The sequence below is a fragment of the Ranitomeya imitator genome, chromosome 3, assembly GCF_032444005.1.
Source record: "Ranitomeya imitator isolate aRanImi1 chromosome 3, aRanImi1.pri, whole genome shotgun sequence".
Lineage (NCBI taxonomy): Eukaryota > Metazoa > Chordata > Amphibia > Anura > Dendrobatidae > Ranitomeya > Ranitomeya imitator.
Window position 1 is genome coordinate 621,023,895 of NC_091284.1, and position 23,937 is coordinate 621,047,831.

Sequence of the window (23,937 nt, forward strand, 5' to 3'; positions counted from 1 at the left end):
AGCCGTATGTGCAGTATATACTATGCAGAGCCGTATGTGCAGTATACACTATGCAGAGCCGTATGTGCAGTATACACTATGCAGAGCCGTATATACTATGCAGAGCCGTATGTGCAGTATATACTATGCAGAGCCGTATGTGCCGTATATACTATGCAGAGCCGTATGTGCAGTATACACTATGCAGAGCCGTATGTGCAGTATACACTATGCAGAGCCGTATGTGCAGTATACACTATGCAGAGCCGTATATACTATGCAGAGCCGTATGTGCAGTATATACTATGCAGAGCCGTATGTGCCGTATATACTATGCAGAGCCGTATGTGCAGTATATACTATGCAGAGCCGTATGTGCAGTATACACTATGCAGAGCCGTATGTGCAGTATACACTATGCAGAGCCGTATATACTATGCAGAGCCGTATGTGCAGTATATACTATGCAGAGCCGTATGTGCAGTATACACTATGCAGAGCCGTATATACTATGCAGAGCCGTATGTGCAGTATACACTATGCAGAGCCGTATGTGCTGTATACACTATGCAGAGCCGTATGTGCAGTATATACTATGCAGAGCCGTATGTGCAGTATACACTATGCAGAGCCGTATATACTATGCAGAGCCGTATGTGCAGTATACACTATGCAGAGCCGTATGTGCAGTATACACTATGCAGAGCCGTATGTGCAGTATACACTATGCAGAGCCGTATGTGCAGTATATACTATGCAGAGCCGTATATGAGAGCGGACCTCACCGCTCAGGCTCACGCCGCCACTTCTCCATCACCTGCTGCTGAGGACACGCTCCTATAATGAAGCAACTACACAGCGCTCCCCCGGCAGCGCAGCCCGCGGCCGGCTCCTCCCACGCATGTGACAGATCACATGGTCATGACGTCAGTGGCCTGTGTCCCTCTCAGCCACATACTCCGGGACGGCCAATCAGCGCGCAGTGGGCGGCTCCGCGCAGACGTCTCGCCCTCCCTTTGGGTTTATTGAGAGTTAGAACAAGAAATCCAGTTCAGAGGGAAAAGGAGAGAGGGCGGGCGGTGATCGTCTGCAGCGGCGGTGCACGGACGGCGCGCGGCTCTCCGCCTCCTCACACATCCGTCTGGGAATGGTCCAACTCTCCGGCAGACGCTCGCTCCGCACTCTGACGCCTTCCTAGTTGCGGACCTGCCGCTCGCTGCTGCCGGCGGCTCCACGGTGATCAGCCGCTGCTGATGGGAAATACAGGTGGCTGCATTCATCCGCGCGTCCTCACGACCTGCAGCCATGGATCATACTGCGACCGGTGCCGGCGGAGGGAATGATGCGGGCTGTCTACGGCTGGAAGTTCGCATGGTTGCCTTTGGGTTGGTCCCGTGTGGTGCCGGAGCACATGCCTGAGCGCTGCCGGGTGCAGAGGAGCTTAGCGCCGGCCACAGTCTCCGAGGAGGATCGCTCCTGTCATCAGTGTTAGCTACAAACCGCAGATGTGAACGTCCCCAGCAGCAGACTGCGTCTTTCCACCACAAGCACCATCCATGTCCTGACGCTTCTCCGGCTCATCAGGAGAACTTGCCTCTGGACTCGGATGCCTTGTAAGTTGTGCAGCCTTTATAGTTGGCAGATTCGCAGTGCTGCAGGTATTGTGTGTAGCTAGCAGGGGCTGGTGGCAGGGGCTGGTGGCAGGCGAGGGCTTGGTGCAGCCTCCTCTCTGCTCCTGGCAGGCTGGGAGAGACTGGGGGACTCCAGAGCACAGATATACCTGGCAGCTGCCAGTGCGGGGACTGGGGTGTCACTGGCACCACGTACACAGAGATGCAGGATGCCAATTGCACAGCAGACAGAGGGAGATGGTACAGGAGTGAGGGTCACGTGTGGTCCAGGGTGCTGGTGTGTGGGGAGAACATTCTGCCTGATGAGTAGGGTGTTGCATGCGGGGTCCAGGATGCTGGTGTAGGGGGGATTAGGGTGATACATGTGTGGGGAGATCATATTCTGAGCATCACATGCGGGGTCCAGGATGCTGATGTAGGGGGAGATCAGGGGGACACATGAGAGGGGAGACCATTCTGCCTGATGAGTAGGGGGTCCAGGATGCTGGTGTAGGGGGAGATCAGGGGGACACATGAGAGGGGAGACCATTCTGCCTGTGGAGTAGGGGGTCCAGGATGCTGGTGTAGGGGGAGATTAGGGTGATACATGAGTGGGGAGACCATTCTGCCTGTGGAGTAGGGGGTCCAGGATGCTGGTGTAGAGGGAGATTAGGGTGATACATGAGTGGGGAGACCATTCTGCCTGTGGAGTAGGGGGTCCAGGATGCTGGTGTAGGGGGAGATTAGGGTGATACATGAGTGGGGAGACCATTCTGCCTGTGGAGTAGGGGGTCCAGGATGCTGGTGTAGGGGGAGATTAGGGTGATACATGTGTGGAGAGAACAATCTGCCTGATGAGTAGGGGGTCCAGGATGCTGGTGTAGGGGAGATTAGGGTGATACATGAGTGGGGAGACCATTCTGCCTGTGGAGTAGGGGGTCCAGGATGCTGGTGTAGAGGGAGATTAGGGTGATACATGAGTGGGGAGACAATTCTGCCTGTGGAGTAGGGGGTCCAGGATGCTGGTGTAGAGGGAGATTAGGGTGATACATGAGTGGGGAGACCATTCTGCCTGTGGAGTAGGGGGTCCAGGATGCTGGTGTAGGGGGAGATTAGGGTGATACATGTGTGGAGAGAACAATCTGCCTGTGGAGTAGGGGGTCCAGGATGCTGGTGTAGGGGAGATTAGGGTGATACATGAGTGGGGAGACCATTCTGCCTGTGGAGTATGGGGTCCAGGATGCTGGTGTAGGGGAGATTAGGGTGATACATGAGTGGGGAGACCATTCTGCCTGTGGAGTAGGGGGTCCAGGATGCTGGTGTAGGGGAGATTAGGGTGATACATGAGTGGGGAGACCATTCTGCCTGTTGAGTAGGGGGTCCAGGATGCTGGTGTAGGGGGAGATCATATTCTGAGCATCACATGCGGGGTCCAGGATGCTGGTGTGGGGGGAGATTAGGGTGATACATGTGTGGGGAGATCATATTCTGAGCATCACATGCGGGTCCAGGATGCTGATGTAGAGGGAGATTAGGGGGATACTTGAGTGGGGAGAACATTCTTCCTGCGGAGTAGCTGGTGCCGGTGGAGTAGAAGGTCTCATGTTGCAGATGTTGGGAGTTGTGCTGGAGCAGCCACTTAGTGCATGCATACTAATGAGTCGCTGTGCAGGAGGATGCCTATATGTACTTAGATCTGCCTAAATGCTCCAAATCTGATTGTTTTGTGTGATTGTGTTGACAGCTGCTGGCTCCAATTAGAAATGAGATGTAAGGCATCCTGCAGTCCATGCACGCCTCCTCTTGCAAATCGGCACCATTCCTCAGTGACAACCCTTAAATCCTAAAATCCAAGAAAACAAAGGAAGCACATTATCATGGACCTAAGGGATTTTTACCTGTTGGCTGCTCTTATTGCCTGCTTAAGGCTGGATTCTGCAATTGCCCAAGAACTTATTTACACCATAAGAGAGGAACTGCCTGAAAATGTACCGATTGGAAACATACCAAAGGACCTGAATATCTCCCATATCAATGCTGCCACTGGGACCAGCAACAGCCTTGTGTACAGACTGGTTTCTAAAGCAGGTGACTCTCCTTTGGTCAAGGTGTCCAGCACCACCGGAGAGATCTTCACAACGTCCACCAGGATAGACAGAGAGAAGCTCTGCGCCGGATCTTCTCTGGCTGATGAAAATGAATGTTTCTTTGAACTTGAAGTGGTCATTCTCCCTAATGACTTTTTCAGGCTTATCAAGATCAAAATAATCGTCACAGATACCAATGATAACGCTCCTATGTTCCCTTCAACTGTGATTAATATCTCTATTCCTGAGAATACTCTGATAAACAGTCGATTCCCAATTCCATCAGCAGTGGACCCTGACACGGGCTTCAATGGAGTGCAACACTATGGACTGTTAAATGGCCAAAGTGTCTTTGGACTGGATATAGTGGAGACACCCGAGGGCGAGAAGTGGCCACAACTCATAGTGCAGCAGGTCCTGGATAGGGAGCAGAAAGATACTTATGTCATGAAGATTAAAGTTGAGGATGGTGGAAACCCTCAGAAATCCAGCACTGCTATCCTTCAAGTCACAGTAAGTGATGTGAATGACAACAAACCAGTATTTAAAGAGAGTCAAATAGAGGTGCACATCCCCGAAAATGCTCCCATAGGGACCTCTGTCATTCAGTTGCATGCAACAGATGCTGACATAGGTAGTAATGCTGAAATCAAATACATTTATGGTGCCCAAGTGACATCTGCTACCAAAAGACTGTTTGCTTTAAATAATACTACGGGATTAATTACAGTTCAGAGGCCATTAGACAGGGAAGACACTGCTGTGCACAAGTTAACTGTCCTAGCTACAGATGGTAGCTCCACTCCTGCAAGGGCAACAGTTACCATTAATGTGACTGATGTGAATGACAACCCCCCTAACATTGATCTCAGGTATATCATAAGCCCCATCAATGGAACGGTGTATTTATCGGAGAAAGACCCAACTAACACCAAGATTGCTCTAATCACAGTGTCAGACAAAGACACCGATGTAAACAGCAAGGTCATCTGCTTTATTGAAAGAGAAGTCCCCTTTCACCTGAAGGCTGTGTATGATAACCAGTACCTGCTGGAGACCTCTTCATTGTTGGACTATGAGGGCACCAAAGAATACAGTTTTAAAATAGTTGCAGCCGACACTGGCAAGCCAAGTCTCAACCAGACAGCCTTGGTGCGAGTGGAGCTAGAGGATGAGAATGACAATCCTCCAATTTTTACCCAGCCTGTAATTGAGCTATCAGTGTCTGAAAACAACCGCAGAGGTCTATACTTAACTACTATCAGTGCCACCGATGAAGACAGTGGGAAGAACGCAGACATTGTTTATCAGCTTGGCCCTAATGCTTCTTTCTTCGATCTGGACCGGAAAACTGGAGTTTTGACAGCCTCCAGAGTTTTTGATAGAGAGGAACAGGAACGTTTCATTTTCACGGTCACGGCCAGAGACAATGGTACTCCACCACTTCAGAGCCAAGCGGCCATCATTGTGACTGTCCTAGATGAAAATGACAACAGTCCGAAGTTTACACACAACCACTTTCAATTCTTTGTATCGGAGAACTTACCAAAGTACAGTACGGTGGGGGTGATAACGGCTACGGACTCAGACGCAGGAGAAAACAAAGCCGTCACACTCTCAATACTTAGTGACAATGAAAATTTTGTCCTGGATCCATATTCTGGTTTGATTAAGTCTAATGTGTCCTTTGACCGAGAGCAACAAAGTTCTTACACATTTGATGTCAAAGCCGTTGATGGAGGACAGACTCCACGTTCCTCCACGGCCAAAGTAACCATCAATATAATGGATGCTAATGATAATAGCCCTGTAGTTATCTACCCTCCATCCAATACATCATTTAAGCTGGTGCCTCTTTCAGCCATTCCAGGCTCGGTGGTTGCAGAGGTGTTTGCCGTTGATATTGACACTGGCATGAATGCTGAATTAAAATACACCATTGTTAGTGGGAACAACAAAGGACTGTTTCGAATAGATCCAGTGACGGGCAACATTACCCTTGAAGAGAAGCCTTCTACAACAGATATAGGCCTGCACCGACTCGTGGTCAACATAAGTGACTTAGGATATCCCAAGCCTTTGCACACTCTGGTACTTGTGTTTTTATACGTCAATGAGACAGCTGGGAATGCCTCCTACATATACGATTTGATCCGCAGGACTATGGAAACTCCTTTAGACAGAAATATTGGGGATAGCAGTCAGCCCTACCAAAACGAGGATTACCTGACAATTATGATTGCCATAGTGGCCGGTGCCATGGTGGTGATTGTTGTCATCTTCGTGACTGTTCTTGTTCGATGCCGGCATGCGTCAAGGTTTAAAGCTGCCCAGAGGAGCAAACAAGGAGCAGAGTGGATGTCGCCGAACCAGGAAAGCAAGCAGAACAAGAAAAAGAAAAGGAAGAAAAGAAAGTCTCCTAAAAGTTCTCTGCTGAACTTTGTAACGATTGAGGAATCTAAACCTGATGATGCTGTTCATGAACCGATCAACGGGACGATTAGTCTTCCAGCCGAGCTGGAGGAACAAGGGATGGGACGCTTTGATTGGGGTACAGCTCCTCCAACCACCTTCAAGCCTAACAGCCCTGACCTAGCTAAGCATTACAAATCTGCCTCTCCGCAGTCTGCTTTTCATCTTAAAGCAGATACTCCGGTGTCGGTGAAAAAGCATCATGTGATTCAGGAACTCCCTTTGGACAACACCTTTGTGGGGGGTTGTGATACCCTCTCCAAACGCTCTTCCACTAGTTCAGATCACTTCAGTGCCTCAGAGTGCAGCTCCCAGGGAGGCTTCAAGACTAAAGGTCCTTTACACACCAGACAGGTAAATGAGCACTTTTACTGGTCTATAAGTACTGCATACAAGTGCCCAATCAACCAGTATTAAAGTGCCAGTATGTCTTCATGTGCTCTTCTTTGGCTTGCTCATGTTACCTAGAGGGAAAAAAAATCAACCCCTTTAACTTTTTGATTTCATTTTCACTGAGTCTTGGCTGACGTTAAAGGGCTCAGAGATCCGGAATATATATACATATATATGTCTGTGCATATATAATTATGTATATTCTTGATTGTACTGTACCATTATATGTGCATGTTAAGTGTCACAAATCCCACTGTAATATTTTACACGACAATAGTAATAAAAAGTAAAAAAAAAAAAAATCCTTGGACTTGCTAATGCCACAATACCTATGTCACCTATGTTCCACTGTGCAGCCTTCAGAGGACTGGATTAAAAAAAAAAAATAATAATAAATCCATGGACATGAATAATATGGCCTAAAAAGGGGTTAACTTTTTTTTTACTCTTGCTAGAAAATATGTTGATATATTGTTGTATTTTACAAATCTAATTGTGAGAAGATGCATGACTGGGTGCAATTCACATCTTTTTTTTCTTTAAATCTATGTGTCAAGGAGGCTAATGGCATGATAGTGAACACATGCTTGCCCCGAAATCTGCGTTCTGTGTGCATTTCTGCGTCTCGTGCCTTTGCTAGTATCCCTAGCTGCACAGTAGTAATTTTATGGCCTACAAATATATTTCCAGAATTCTATCATTGTCCATAATTGTTATTTTTTTCGATATGTCTATATAAATCTGTACGTCATGGTCTTTATGCCAGTACACAGGGTCCTTTGTGTTGAGCACCACAAGAGCTACTGTATGTTGAATGTCCGAGTGCGCAGGGTCCTAGATATGAATTGCCCCCGTGGTTCCCGTATGTCATACTGAAAAGTTTCCTTAGACTGTCCTAGAAGTGTGTCGGTTCTGGTATCAATGAGTAGTTGCTGTTTTTTATGCTTATTCTTCTAAAGCAAACTTTGAGGAAATGGATTTATTCAAATAATTAGAGCAAAATTATGCAGAACAAAATCAATCCATTGTAAATATTTCTTCCTCTAAGTAAAGGAAAAGCAATCTGTCAAAGCTCATTTTAGCTGTGAAATTTGCCATCTAAAGAGGGATTAGCGAGCAGGGAAAGTCATATTTTACAAAATCCAGCATTAGCTTTCAGTCCAATAATTCCCCACTAATAAAGATTTAAATGCGGAGCTGTCTAATTTCTTTCATTGAGACTTGTCTGTTGCCTCTAAAGGAGCGTGCCGGAACGGCCTGTAGATGGCAGTAAGGCTCTATGTGGCTCGGCTGGCACGGTGCCAAGCCTGCAGTATATTAGAGATGGGGGGAGGAATGGATCACACTGACTGCAGCCAAAGAAACCTTTTATTTAATGACAGTTGCACTGGAGCGACCAGTCCTTGAGTTTGTAAAGCAGATCCAGGATGGCTAGGGAGTGCTGCACCGACGTCCTGAGCGTCAGCTCATGTCCCCAAGAAGTCATGGAACTTCTGGCGTTAGGCCTCAACAATTGGGAAAGTTTCACATGCGGAGAGTTGAGGGCAAATAGCACAGTGTGGTGCATGGCTGCCTGAGTCACGCCAACGTCATGCAATATATATATATATATCAATATATATATATATATATATATATATATATATATATATATATATATATATATATATATATATATATATATATATATATATAATGTTGTACATGGTGGATAATGTTGGCTTGGATTCTGAAGTTTTGCTTTGATTTGATTGTAATATTCTCCAAGTGGCAAATAAAAGGAAAAAAAATAACTAAATCCCCCAAAGCTCCAGCTGAGCGTATACGCAAATAAGTTCCAAACATATTTTTGCTCCAGAATTGATGCCATCTCAGCTGAGCACTCCCTTCATAGGCGCAGGTACTCACCTGGCACAACAGGAGTGCCCTGAAATATTGTGTCTGCTGCACATGAAGCCCTGTCGGCCACTTTCGGCTCCGTTTTCAGCTCTTCGTCCCTTAGTACAGGAGGCAGCAGATCTCTCGTTTGTCTTCTCTGTACTGTCTGATATCAGGCTGGCTTTGTAGGCGGCCGTGTTCTTGCAGCTGGAGGCTTTACAGTAAGCTGCTTATTGCCCTCCCGTAAGTCACTTGTGACAATTGGGGAATTGGTTTCCTGCCCCCGGTGAATATTCTTGGGCACGGAGAACAGATGTGAAATCTATGAACCAGTGCCCAATCTGTCCAGTAGATTTCTGATCTCGCTCTATGCTGTCGCTGTTAGTTTGGGTCCTAGGAGAGTGACATCTAGTTGTGGCCGCTGCTGTGTATATGTGTATTGTGCAAAACTTGTGGATTATTTAGAAAACATACACATATAAATAAACAATAAAACCTCCCAAAATTGCTTTATGAAGTGGTCCTCAAGATGGATGGGTGGTGGTCTTCTCAGTAAAGATGGTCACTATACATATGGATATGAGGGCGGTCTCTCTAAGGATGATCAGTGTACATGATATAGGGGGGTCTGGATATGAGGGTGGTCTCACTAAAGATGGTCAGTATACATACAGTAATATAGGGGGGTCTGGATATAACTGTGGTCTCACTAAAGATCAGTTTACATAACGGGGGTCTGGATATATCGGTTGTCTCACTAAAGATGGTCAGTATACATAACATAGGGGGGTCTAGATATAACGTTGGTCTCACTAAGGATGATCAGTATACATAATATAGGGGGTCTGGATATAACTGGTTTCACTAAAGATTGTCAGTATACATACCATATGGGGGTCTGGATATGAGGGTGGTCTCACTAAAGATGGTCAGTATACATACCATATGGGGGTCTGGATATGAGGGTGGTCTCACTAAAGATGGTCAGTATACATAACATAGGGGGTATGGATATAACGGTGGTCTCACTAAAGATCGTCAGTATACATAATATAGGGGGGTCTAGATATGAGGGTAATCTCCCTAAAGATGGTCAGTATACATAACATAGGGGGTATGGATATAACGGTGGTCTCACTAAAGATCGTCAGTATACATAATATAGGGGGGTCTAGATATGAGGGTAATCTCCCTAAAGATGGTCAGTATACATAACGGGGGTCTGGATATGAGGGTGGTCTTCTCAAAGAGGTTTATTTGTATATATACGTTGTATTGCTTATATGAATGGGGCAATATTGTAGCAGAGCTGAGTGTGACATTCGGTACAAGTCATTGTTCTACGTTAATATGATGCCAGTCATTTTCCATCTCTGCATTACAGTTTTAATTCAATGGGGTATTACACGTGCCCATAAGAATCATGACTTAATCAGTTCTGCTACATTTATAGTGTAAATATTGCTCATTGGTTTCTGCTGTACAAAAAAAAACTATATTTGTGATCAAATCCTCTACAAAAGAAAATATAGCACAATTTATTAAATTACATGACGAGAAAAAGAAAATGACAGACCTACAACTGTTTTACTTCCTGTAATTCTGCAGTCGAGTTGTAGAACGCCACAATGGAAAATGCACTTCTTTCCCCTCCGTGCTCTTGTTGCTATGAATGAGGGGGATTTCACGAGCCTGTGCGGTATAGCTGGATGTGTGGAACTGGATTAGCATAATCCCTTCTGGGATGTCAGGCCCTTGGTATTTAGGAGGTTAACAGTTACTGCTGATCTGAAAAATAGCAAGTTATATGTAACTGTCAGTAATTGTTATTTGTTTTTAGTCTGAAGTGCCAGCGAGTTCACAGGTTCACAAAGCTAAAATAAATTGCCTTTTTAATACTATAATTCTATTTGTTAATGTAGGAAAATGTCATCTGTAACAGCTCCGCACCGTCCTGCTTTAAACATAGGTGACACATTGTAAATTGAATGATGAAAGTGTTTCATATAATAATTTATTTTTGCATGCAAAACAGTCTGGCTCATTATTTTTCAAAAATGTTGCCATTTTAGTTTATTTTAAAGAACATTTTCTGAAGGTAAATGCAAGGTCACTGTATGAGCTGATTAGCATATCTTTTATGTTAAGAACTAGACAATGTAACATTACCCGGCTTCATGTAAGAGGCCGTGTCACAAAATTAAGGGATAAAGGTGCCGCTTTTTAATTAAAGGGGTTTCCAGGACTCTAATATGGATGACTTATCTGTAGCAATGGGGCCCTACGTGAGAATGTCAGGGTTTCATTGCCCCCTTAAGATTACCCATAAAGTGGAGCACTGCATCCCCTTCATTATTTACCAGCACAGTACCATATGTTTCACAGTGGCTGTGTCTGGTGCTACAACTTGCTGCCCGGTCCCATTCAAGTGAATGGGACTGAACTGCAGTGCGAGGTCCTGCTGCTACTGCAATGCGAGGCCCTGCTGCTACTGCAATGCGAGGCCCTGCTGCTACTGCAATGCGAGGCCCTGCTGCTACTGCAATGCGAGGCCCTGCTACTACTGCAATGCGAAGCCCTGCTACTACTGCAGTACGAGGCCCTGCTACTACTGCAATGCGAGGCCCTGCTACTACTGCAATGCGAGGCCCTGCTGCTGCTGCAATGTGCGAGGCCCTGCTGCTACTGCAATGCGAGGCCCCTCTACTACTGCAATGCGAAGCCCTGCTACTACTGCAATGCGAGGCCCTGCTACTACTGCAGTACGAGGCCCTGCTGCTACTGCAATGCGAGGCCCTGCTACTACTGCAATGCGAGGCCCTGCTGCTGCTGCAATGTGCGAGGCCCTGCTGCTACTGCAATGCGAGGCCCCTCTACTACTGCAATGCGAGGCCCTGCTGCTACTGCAATGCGAGGCCCCTCTACTACTGCAATGCGAGGCCCTGCTGCTACTGCAATGCGAGGCCCCTCTACTACTGCAATGCGAGGCCCCTCTACTACTGCAATGCGAGGCCCCGCTGCTACTGCAATGCGAGGCCCCGCTGCTACTGCAATGCGAGGCCCCGCTGCTACTGCAATGCGAGGCCCCGCTGCTACTGCAATGCGAGGCCCCGCTGCTACTGCAATGCGAGGCCCCGCTGCTACTGCAATGCGAGGCCCCGCTGCTACTGCAATGCGAGGCCCCGCTGCTACTGCAATGCGAGGCCCCGCTGCTACTGCAATGCGAGGCCCCGCTGCTACTGCAATGCGAGGCCCCGCTGCTACTGCAATGCGAGGCCCCGCTGCTACTGCAATGCGAGGCCCCGCTGCTACTGCAATGCGAGGCCCTGCTACTACTGCAGTACGAGGCCCTGCTACTACTGCAATGCGAAGCCCTGCTACTACTGCAGTACGAGGCCCTGCTACTACTGCAATGCGAGGCCCTGCTACTACTGCAATGCGAGGCCCTGCTGCTGCTGCAATGTGCGAGGCCCTGCTGCTACTGCAATGCGAGGCCCCTCTACTACTGCAATGCGAAGCCCTGCTACTACTGCAATGCGAGGCCCTGCTACTACTGCAGTACGAGGCCCTGCTGCTACTGCAATGCGAGGCCCTGCTACTACTGCAATGCGAGGCCCTGCTGCTGCTGCAATGTGCGAGGCCCTGCTGCTACTGCAATGCGAGGCCCCTCTACTACTGCAATGCGAGGCCCTGCTGCTACTGCAATGCGAGGCCCCTCTACTACTGCAATGCGAGGCCCTGCTGCTACTGCAATGCGAGGCCCCTCTACTACTGCAATGCGAGGCCCCTCTACTACTGCAATGCGAGGCCCCGCTGCTACTGCAATGCGAGGCCCCGCTGCTACTGCAATGCGAGGCCCCGCTGCTACTGCAATGCGAGGCCCTGCTACTACTGCAATGCGAGGCCCTGCTGCTGCTGCAATGTGCGAGGCCCTGCTGCTACTGCAATGCGAGGCCCCTCTACTACTGCAATGCGAGGCCCTGCTGCTACTGCAATGCGAGGCCCCTCTACTACTGCAATGCGAGGCCCTGCTGCTACTGCAATGCGAGGCCCCTCTACTACTGCAATGCGAGGCCCCTCTACTACTGCAATGCGAGGCCCTGCTGCTACTGCAATGCGAGGCCCCTCTACTACTGCAATGCGAGGCCCTGCTGCTACTGCAATGCGAGGCCCCTCTACTACTGCAATGCGAGGCCCTGCTGCTACTGCAATGCGAGGCCCCTCTACTACTGCAATGCGAGGCCCCTCTACTACTGCAATGCGAGGCCCTGCTGCTACTGCAATGCGAGGCCCCTCTACTACTGCAATGCGAGGCCCTGCTGCTACTGCAATGCGAGGCCCCTCTACTACTGCAATGCGAGGCCCTGCTGCTACTGCAATGCGAGGCCCCTCTACTACTGCAATGCGAGGCCCCTCTACTACTGCAATGCGAGGCCCTGCTGCTACTGCAATGCGAGGCCCCTCTACTACTGCAATGCGAGGCCCTGCTGCTACTGCAATGCGAGGCCCCGCTGCTACTGCAATGCGAGGCCCTGCTGCTACTGCAATGCGAGGCCCCGCTGCTACTGCAATGCGAGGCCCCGCTGCTACTGCAATGCGAGGCCCCGCTGCTACTGCAATGCGAGGCCCCGCTGCTACTGCAATGCGAGGCCCCGCTGCTACTGCAATGCGAGGCCCCGCTGCTACTGCAATGCGAGGCCCCGCTGCTACTGCAATGCGAGGCCCCGCTGCTACTGCAATGCGAGGCCCCGCTGCTACTGCAATGCGAGGCCCCGCTGCTACTGCAATGCGAGGCCCCGCTGCTACTGCAATGCGAGGCCCCGCTGCTACTGCAATGCGAGGCCCCGCTGCTACTGCAATGCGAGGCCCCGCTGCTACTGCAATGCGAGGCCCCGCTACTACTGCAATGCGAGGCCCCGCTGCTACTGCAATGCGAGGCCCTGCTGCTACTGCAATGCGAGGCCCTGCTGCTACTGCAATGCGAGGCCCTGCTACTACTGCAATGCGAGGCCCTGCTACTACTGCAATGCGAGGCCCCGCAACTACAATATCAACCAGACCATTATATCAGCTGATTGACGAGGGTGTTGGAAATCTTCGCCCACTTATCTGATTTAACCTTTTCTAAAGATAGGCCTTCAATATCAAAGTCTCCTAAAACTTTTTAAAGGGTATCTTGTCAGCTGATTCGTTCATACTGACTAAACCATGGGCAGCGTGAATAAAAGCCTGGCTGTACAATTGCAGCCCGGTATATTTTTCACTGAAACGCCTCAGATTCTCAGGCAAAATACAGATGGTTGATCTGGCCAGGTATCAAAGAGAGAGAGACTATGCTGGTCCAGTACCCCACTTACCCCCAACTGTCTTCTCCCTGCACTGCTCCAGTTGATTGAAAAGGTGTCTCACTATGGGAGAGATCTGTCAATTACCTGGAATGATACAGGGAAAAAGCTGATAATGGTAAAAGCCAATTGGTGAGTCTTCTAACTACCGTATATACTCGAGTATAAGCCGACCCGAGTATAAGCCGACTCCCCCTCCCCCCCCCCCTAATTTTGCCACAAAAAACTGGGAAAACTTAATGACTCGTGTATAAGCCTAGGGTGGAAAATGCAGCAGCTACTGGTGAATTTCAAAAATAAAAATAGATTCCAATAAAAGTAAAATTAATTGAGACATCAGTAGTTTGTGTTTTTGAATATCCATGTTGAATCAGGAGCCCCATATAATGTGCCATACAGTTTATGATGGTCTCCATAAGATGCTCCATATTAAAATATGCCCCATATAATGCTGCACAAATTTGGATTATGGCCCCATAAGAAGCTCCATACAGACATTTGCCCTGTATAATGCTCCACAAATGTGGATTATGGCCCCATAAGATGCTCCATACAAATATTTGCCCCTTATAATGCTGCACATGGCCCCATACAGATGCACCATACAGATATTTGCCCCCATATCATGCTGCACATGGCCCCATACAGATGCTCCATACAGATATTTGCCCCATATAATGCTGCACATGGCCACATAAGATGCTCCATACAGATATTTGCCCCATATGCTGTTGCTGCGATTAAAAAAAATTACATACTCACCTCTCCGGCCCCCGGCACTTGCTATAGTCACCTGCTCCCCGTTCCACCACTGACCGCCGCTGTGTCTTCCCCGTCCTCTGCACCGACGTTCAGGAAGAGGGCGGCGCACACTAATCACGCCCTCTGACCTGAGTGTCACTGTGGAAGACACAGCGGCGCCGACGGTGGAATGAGGAGCAGGTGAATATCGCGTACTGCTCCTGTCATACTCACCTGTTTCTGGCGCTGTCGCTGCACGTCTGTTCCCCGGCGCCGCATTTTCTTCCTGTAGTGAGCGGTCACCCTTGCTGCTCATTACAGTATTGAATATGCAGCTGCACCCCTATGGGAGGTGGAACCGCATATTCATTACTGTAATGAGCAGTACAATGTGACCGCTCACTCCAGGAAAAAGCTGCAGCGCCGGTGAAGCAGGGACGTGCAGGGACCGCGCCAGGAGCAGGTGAGTATAATTAGACAGCCCCCGCTCCCCTGCCGACCCCTGGATATGACTCGAGCATAAGCCGAGAGGGGGACTTTCAACCCAAAAAAGTGGGCTGAAAATCTCGGCTTATACTCGAGTATATATGGTATATTTCCTCTGAAATGCCAACTAATCTCCCAACTGTATTCTCCACGCACCTCTCTAGGCGATTGACAGGTCTCTTGCTCCATGGGAGAGACTTCTCAATCAGCTGGCAAAGTGCTGGGAAAAACAGACTGGGGGAGCACTGAACTAGTTTCATCTCTCCCAGATCTTCTAACTAGACTTTCCCTGAAACACCAATCATGCAGCCATGGCTATGACTCGTGCTGCCCATGACTTGGACAGCATAAATCAGCTGTCAGGTTCCCTTTAACAAATAATTTCAGTAGAACTACAGAGAAATGACTCACATTTTCGTTATGTTTGCACTAATACTCACATCGGTAGTAGGAGCAGTACTGTGACACCCAAGTAGGGATTTAGGGACTGGCATATTCCCCATCCGGATACTGTGCATCTGTCTGCTAACTCCTGTGTATGGCATGCTGTGGTCTGCCAAAGCCTAAAGCCGAGGCGGACACAAATACAGATTTATCCCAGGTTCACTGTGCCATTTTTGTCACTTTAGTGCAACTGATCCAAATGTATTGGACAACTGCCTGAAAAGATAAGCTACATTTTGTCAATTCATTTGTCAAACCGTATGAGAAAACAGAACAGAAGGTCATGAGATGAAATATGGCTCCATCGTGATTTATAGTGATCCATTTCTTTCTTGCTAAATTTAATAACAAAGGATAGCAAATCTGATGGAAAACCGATCTTACTTTTGTGCGCTGACCTTAAAGGAGATTTCTGGGAATTTTTTTTAAAGTGAGAAAAGAGTATGGAGTCTTCTAAAATAAAGAAATCAACCTTACCGATTGAATCCCTGTGGTCCGCAAGCTAAGATGTTCCGTCCATCATTCCCATGGGCGATGCAAGCAATCACTGTCCTCAGCAGGGATGTTTGCATGTGTGGGCGCACGAACACTTAGGCCAAAAAATTAGCTGCCGAGAACAAGTGATCATGGTGGGATGTCAGTAGTGCACTGGGGGCCATCATTGGATGTACACTATCATTATGGGCTGCTGGAGCAGCAGGTCTAAAGAAGTGGGGGATTCAGAGGGTAACAATGCTTATGTCTGTTTTCCAATATTCCCTTTTTTGTCCCCTCCATTTAAAAGCTAGTCTGAGAATAAAGGGGTCCCAGGTCCGTGTTGAGCTCAGCTGTTATCGCAGACTGAAGCAGCCAGGTTGTCTTCTGTTTTTTTTTTTGTTTTTTTTTTCTTCTTGGTTTCTGTATGAGAAACAACACTTTTCCCTGCTCTCATTAAAACCACTTGGCTGACCTTGTAATACATCAGGGAGCCAGGGAAACTCAAGGGAGAATGCTTTTTCCAGCAGGGTAAGGAGATACCTACAAGTACATCCACAGACCCTAAATTTGCATAGGAACAGTACAAAAACCTAGAAAGTAATCATAAGTAGATGCAGGCCATATCATGAATTTAATATGAATAAAATTAGCATTTTAATTGATCCACTGTATATCTAATTTTAATTGATTTTAGCCTAAATAAAGGGATTTTCAGGGCAATGGCTTATTTTAAGCAGGTATAATGCCGAATCCTAAGTCTAGGTTCACACCACTGTATTTTCTCTCATGCAAGAGAATATGGCCGATTATGCTGATCACATTGTGATCTGATTTTCTCGGACGAAGAGAGGATGGAAAAAATGTGTCCATTTTGTCAGTCTGTGAATATCGCACTGCACTCAAACATAATCTGAATGCAGTCTGATGTTTTCCACGTTCTCATTGACTTGTATGGCCAAGAGCGATCTGAAAATCAGATAAAACTCGGGCATGCAGTGATTTTTTTTTTTTTTTTTCTCTCGGATAGGCTGTGTCCAAGAAAAAAAAATTGGATGGCCCCCTAGAGTGTGTTACATAGAAGTAAGTCATCATTTGATAGCGGTCAGAAGCATCAAGCAGAGCTGTTAAGATTTGGCAAGATACAGCGTCTGCCAAAAAATAAGTCTGGCCCAGAAAATACTTTTATAGCTGCAGGGGTCTCGATACAATCGAAAACTGCAGCAGTCTTGTGAGTGCGGTCTTCAGATTGCTTCCCTGCGCAGTCACTACATTTTGTAGGGAAACGGTTATTTCACGCAAATGATGGTAATGGCAGCACAGTTTTGATGGTGAGCAGCAGGTTCCCTGTAAATTCAAGTGTTCATATAGGAAACAATGTAGGAACATGGTAGCAAAGATCTGCTGCCATTTTTGGACGCTCCGTGTGAACGCAGCCTTATAGTGAAGTGACAAGTGTATTATTTCCATCAGTTCTTATGCAGGCCTGATTACTCAAGATGGCAGCACAATCTCTGGACTTATCTGGACCATATCATAACTGTCGGCCAATAGATATTTTGTTTTGAAAGAACCTTCTCATTGATTTTCTATAGGAAACCTTCTTTCAGACTTCCAATGGGAACAACCTATTGGGCATATACATTAGTGAGAGCGATTGACTCCTAGGGTTATCCTGAATGAGTAGATCCTCTTAGGGTAGTTTTCCGCACTAATTATCTGCTTTTTTTTTTTCTTACTGTTTCTTTTTTATTGTAATTATTTTGCAGTGGACAATGTGCCTTGCTACTATATGAGAATTCTGTGTTGCTGTGATGCGAATGAGGGTTTTTTATAGAAATAGTTCTTTGAATATTTTACTTTTTTTCCATTAAAACTGATACCGAATTGATTGCTAAGCATGTTAAGCCAAGTCTGGACCTGGCCTCGCAAAGATTTCCTAAAATTTAGCAATGACATTATTAAGACAGTATTGTTTCTTGTGTTCTATGTCTATTTTACTACAAATGTCAAGGTTAATTCAAGTGAACTTTAATGGGAATCTGTCTCCATTTTTTGATATGTCATTTGGAAGTAGCATGATGTAGAGACAGAGAACCTGATTTCAGTGATGTATCATTTATTTTACTGGCTGCCGCAGTGTTGAATAAAACCTGATTTACCGTCTGCAGATCTACCAGTGGTCTGAATGCTGAGCTCTGTATAACTCCGCCCACACCACTGATTGGTAGATTTCTAAGTACATTGCATAAGCAGAGCAGAGCGCTGCCAATCAATGGTGGGGGCGGGGTTGGACTACCTGGCAGTAGGCCAAGTAGTCACATAGTGATAATCTCATACTGATAAAACAGTGAATTTTATAAAAAACCACACTACGCAGCCCGTTAAGTGGCACATCACTGGAATCCGGGTCACTGTCTCTACATTATGCTACTCTCAGCTTAGGCAGAAAAAAACCTGGTTATAGATTCCCTTTAAAAGTATGTTCTGATGTGGCCGATTTGTTACAGAAAATACCATCTATCTTAAGCAGGGTTGTTCCTTCATATGCATTGGACAGTTGTTGTCATTTCTGTAACAAGTCTTCTCCGTGCGAGCTTACCCTAAACCATTTGACAGGTGCTATTGTAAATGTTTCTGCATTGTACATTTTCCTGTAACAAGTAAAAAGCACTATGTAACCACACAATAGTATAAAAATATTGTACAATTTGCATAAAAGTAAATTTTTATATTGGTAGTAATATCCAAAAAGTGTCTATTTATTTATTTATTTGTTTTTGTTTCTTTTTATGACATTTGGTAGAATAAAATAAAATTTTAATGAAAACTAAAATTCCTCATGTACATTTGTGTGACTCAATATCCACAAACAAAACAAAAATATGACATTGGTATTAAATGCGTAAGAAAACAATGCCGGCTTAAAGGGGTTATTCTGTGGACATTATGATGGATAACTTAGGTCTCATTTAAACATCAGTTTTTTGGGGGTACGGGGGTTTGAGCACTGGAGAATACGGACTGTTTTTCACCTGGGTGCTGCCTTCAGTTATTCCTTTTGACACATAAATGGCATCCAAATTTTTCACGGACGCTTTCAATACAGATCGAGTTTGATCTGCAAATTGAAACAAAAGCCGACATGTCACAAAAAGAAATGGACATGTGATCTTGCCTACGGACTATAATGGGTGCGTATTCTATACAGATATAACACATAAGTGAAATCTAGATGTTTGAGTGAGACCTTATTCTTAGGATAGCTAACCAATCATTCAATATAAGATTGGGTGCGGTTCTCATTCCTGGTACCCCCATGATCAGCTAAGTGAAGGGGCTACAACTAGTGGTGAGTGAGTATGCTCGTTACTCGGGTTTCTCCGAGCATGCTCGGGTGGTCTATGAGTATTTCAGCGTGCTCAGAGATTTAGTTTATGTTGACGCAGCTGCATGATTTGCGTCTGCTAGACAGCTTGAATACATGTGGGGGTTGCCTGTTTGTTAGGGAATTCCCACATGTATTCAAGCTGTCTAATAGCCACAAATCATGCAGCTGCGTCAACATTAGCTAAATCTCCGAGCACGCTGAAATACTCAGACCACCCGAGCATGCTCAGAGAAACCCGAGTAACGAGCATACTCACTCACCACTAGCTACAACCTTATTTTTTTTTTCAAATCTCCATACACTTTATCATGGCTCTTTCTGGTATTGCAGCCTACTGCTCCGACCTGCTTGGATCAAACTTGGCTGCAATACCAGGCATGGACACTACAAGTTATATATGGCGCTGTTCTGGTACAAAAAAAAGTTGAGTCCACAGTTCCCCACAGAGTCAGGTGGCGACTTTAGCTGATTTGTGGAGTGCTAGGAGTCTGACTTCCACCAATTTCATAGGTTATTCATCAATTTTAAAATTCCAGAAAGACCCTTAAAGTATAAATCCGATGTACTGCCTACTAGACTATAAATGTCATTTTCCTAGCGTAAAAAAAAAATCTGAATTTTCTTCATATAATTTGGTTACATTCCTGATGCATGTCATATAAACCAATCCCAGCCCTCACACCTAGCTGTGGTACCTAGTTTGGCTCCATTTATTTAGAATTCATATTATATTATGATATAGTAAAAATATCTTCCCTCCTGGGAACCACGTGGTGTATGTGACCTGAAGAAATATTGATTTGGTTCCTATATCCAGTATGGGCACCATTGTTATACTGTGGCTTTTGAGTCTAGCAAGGTACCAAACCACAAGCCTCGCTATCGTATACCCAAAATGCTGACCCCCGCTTGACATTTTACTGAATACACTGAGTATTAATCTATATATGTATTATTTATTATTATTATTATTAAAGTATATTGGAGAATTACAGTAATGAATGCAAATATATATTGAAGTTCTGGTACCCTACCCAAACTTTATTCCAATGTTTGGTGTGGGTACCAGAATTTTACCCGAACTTGACCCAGAACCCGAACCCCTTTGACTGGAACTTTTGAGTGGAACAATTCTCTCTCTTCTCTCTCACCACCAGACACTAACTCTCCGGTACGAACCCTGAACTTTCAGGTTCTGGTTTGCTCATCTCTTCTTAACTTGTAACACAGGGCTAGAATGAAGTGGTCCTACAGTATGGTCTACATGTGCCCTGACAGGGGCGAGCCGTGTGAGCACGAAGCTAGTATGGCCACACATCGAGTCCTTACATAGTACAGTGCACTCTTTGTTTCACTATAAGGTCTTGCTGTACGGCCCATTATATGGATATAGTCTTCTAGGCAAGAAAACCTCTAAAAGTCCAATGGAGCATGTATATGATTGTGTATGACTGTATAGAGGTCCTATATTGTGCGGGACTATAATCCCCCCCCCCCCACGTCAGTGACATATGCGCCATGCCTGCTGCAGTGCCACATGTATAAGACGACATGTCTGCTGATCTCTGTAATGTAGAAAAAGCCCCTCGAGAGCAGCCCGGGTGACAGCGGTCTTCAGGTATCACTGTACTATTAATAAGAAATCTTTTTTTTTACATTGTCAAGAAATGAATTATTTATTGCAGCCATTACTGACCTACTGCTTTTGGCCTCTGAAATCAGTCATATTTTTCATGTAAAATGAATGTATTAAAATTTAAAACCACCTTTTGTATGGAATAAAAAGAAATGAACGTGTATGTCCTGAAATCCTAGAGAACTAAAAAAGCGAAGCAATATACTAGATGTCCCCTTGTTGTGAAATAGTCTATATATACTGCAGTTATCCAAATACAAAGAATATAGAATTATTATTATTATTATAGAACATTTACATTTCTAAAAGGGACACTGTCATGTAAAATAACGCTATTAGCCTTCTGATATGGGGTTAATCTGCAGGTTATGGCTATGTGCCCACGTTGCAGAGGTGCCGCGGGTAAAATGCATGCGGAATTCGCATGCGTTTTCCCACAAAACACAAGCGTTTTTAGCTTGCAGAATGCTAGCGTTTTCCAAGTGATCTGTAGCATCGCTTGGAAAACTTATTGACAGGTTGGTCACACTTGTCAAGCATAGTGCTTGACAAATGTGACCAACTTTTTACTATTGATTCTGCCTATGCAGCATCAATAATAAAAGATAGAATGTTAAAAATAATAAAAAATATATGGTTATTCTCACCTTCCAATGGCCCCCGATCTCCTCAGCAGCGCTCCCGGTACGTTCTGTTCCCAGGGATGCTTTGCGCGAAGGACCTCTGTGATGCCACGGTCGCGTGACCGCAATGTCATCTCCCTGGGAACGGAAGCCGCCTTGTGCACCGCTGAGAGACAGGAGGACTCCGGGGGCCATCAGAAGGTAAGTATATCCCTATTTTTTTTTTTTCTTTTTTTTTTTTTTTCTTTTTTTATAGGAATATTGTACCCAGGGCCTGGAGGAGAGTCTCCTCTCCTCCAAACCCTGGGTATCATCTGCACACAAAGCGCTCACTTTACGCAGAGTGGACATAGCCACATGCGTAAAGTGAGCGTTTCAATGCAATCCTATGGCGGCGGAATCTCTTCGATTCCACAGAAATAATCAACATGCTGCAGATTTTACCGCTATGCGATTCCGCAGCAGGAAAATCCACAGCATGGGCACAGCAACTGCGGAATCCCATAGGATTGCATGTGCGTGGGCACATAGCCTAATAGCATTCTGACACCATTCCACGCCAGCACTTAGAACCCCACTGATGGGAAAAAATTAACTTTCCCCCCTGGTAGTGTTCAGTAGGGTTGAGCGACCTTGACTTTTTTTTAGGGTCGAGCCGGGTTTCGCGAAACCCGACTATCTCAAAAGTCGAGTGAAATCGGCCGATTATGGCGAAAAGTCGAGGATCGACCGAAACACGAAAGCCAATGGGATTTTATCTCTCTCTCTCTCTCTCTCTCTCTCTCTCTCTCTCTCTCTCTCTCTCTCTCTCTCTCTCTCTCTCTCTCTCTCTCTCTCTCTCTCTCTCTCTCTCTCTCATGCATACCGCATGGCCGACCCCACACAGGGATCGGGTCGGGTTTCATGAAAGCCGACTTTGCCAAAAGTCGCCGACTTTTGAAAATGAACGATCCGTTTCGCTCAACCCTAGTGTTCAGTATTCAATCACAGGTGTGGCTTGAGTCACTACTCTGCGTATACTGTAGCTAGCAATGGTTCCTACTATGCTTTCAGTACTGACTTACAGCCAGCTGATTTTTAGGGCCGGCTGTCAGTGAGTGTAGCGACACCCGACCGAGACCAGAGAGAATAATGTTAATTTCCTCCCGGCAGCGGGGGCCTTAGTGCTGGAGCCGAATGGCACCATAACACCATTAATCTGTAGATTAACCCCATATCTGCAGGTTAATAGCATTATTTTACATGAGAGGTTCCTTTTAAGTTTTCCCTGAAGTCTTAGCAGCACACATATATATTGTGTGTGTGTGTTTGTGTGGGAGAACCCTGGCTAATGTCAAATATGCTGTTTTTCTTTGAGTATGTAACAGATCAAAACTGGAAATATGTTTACTTTTCCAAATAATAAAAACTAAACTTGTGTGACAATTAACAATCTAATTTTGCTGAAGGCGAGCCACACACAAAATGACCAAACATTTATTTGTCAAGATCAAAAGAAAAGTAGAAAAACCTCTCATACAGGAAAAAATGTTAAGAGACCAGCAAAGTAGGATTCACCGGGATTGTTGGTGAGAGTGGTTGGTAATTTGCATACATGTGATCACGTGCTGACTAAGGCCAGTTTCACACGTCCTGATATGTCTGGTACCGGGAAAAATCGGTACCGGAGATGTCAGTGTCCATGTGGGTAATACTTGCGGCGCACATGTGGCAATCATATGCCGCCCGTATGATGCATCAGTACCACTCGGATGGGTGCCAGGGAAGAAGCACTACCATAAGCACTGTTCACCGGTGCCAAGTGCTGAAGATGGCTTGCATCATTCTCCTCTGCTCTGCTGGAGATCAGCGTGAGCAGGGGAGAATGATGAGAGTTGTATTCATTATGTAAGAACAATGACAGCAGGCAGCGGCTGATGGGACTATTACTCTCATCAGCCTACGCCTGCTGCCACTAATAGCAGTGACAGCAGGAGTGGCTGATGGGAGTATTCATCTGTCGCTCCGGCACTGTAAATAAATAATTAACAAAAAAATGTCCTGGGTTCCCCTCTTTTATCTATAACCAGAGAGGCAAAACTCACAGCTGGGGGCTGCAACCCTCAGCTGTCAGCTTCAGCAAAGCTGGCTATTAAGAAAAGAGGTAGCCCCCTCCAGCCTAAAAATAGCAGCCCACAGTTGCCCAGAAAAGGTGCATCTATTAAATGAGCCAATTATGGAGCTTTGCCTGTGTCTTCCCACTTGACCTGTAGTGGTGGCAAGTGTGGTCTATAAGACACCTCTCCATTACTAATCCTATAGTTATATGATAAATAAAGACACAGCCCAAATTAAGTCCTTTATTAGAAATAAAACAAAACACAGTTAAACATAATATA

General features: G+C 46.0%; 1 protein-coding gene across 1 annotated transcript in view; it reads left to right on the forward strand.

Moving 5' to 3' along the window:
* Positions 1–1,032: 1,032 nt before the first annotated feature.
* Positions 1,033–23,937, forward strand: part of PCDH9 (protocadherin 9) — an 89,820-nt gene continuing 66,915 nt past the window's right edge. The window contains exons 1-2 of the mRNA XM_069758169.1: positions 1,033–1,592; positions 3,334–6,502. Of these exons, the coding sequence (XP_069614270.1) occupies positions 3,467–6,502 (3,036 nt within the window). The 5' untranslated portion in view covers positions 1,033–1,592; positions 3,334–3,466. The remainder of the gene's footprint in view (positions 1,593–3,333; positions 6,503–23,937) is intronic.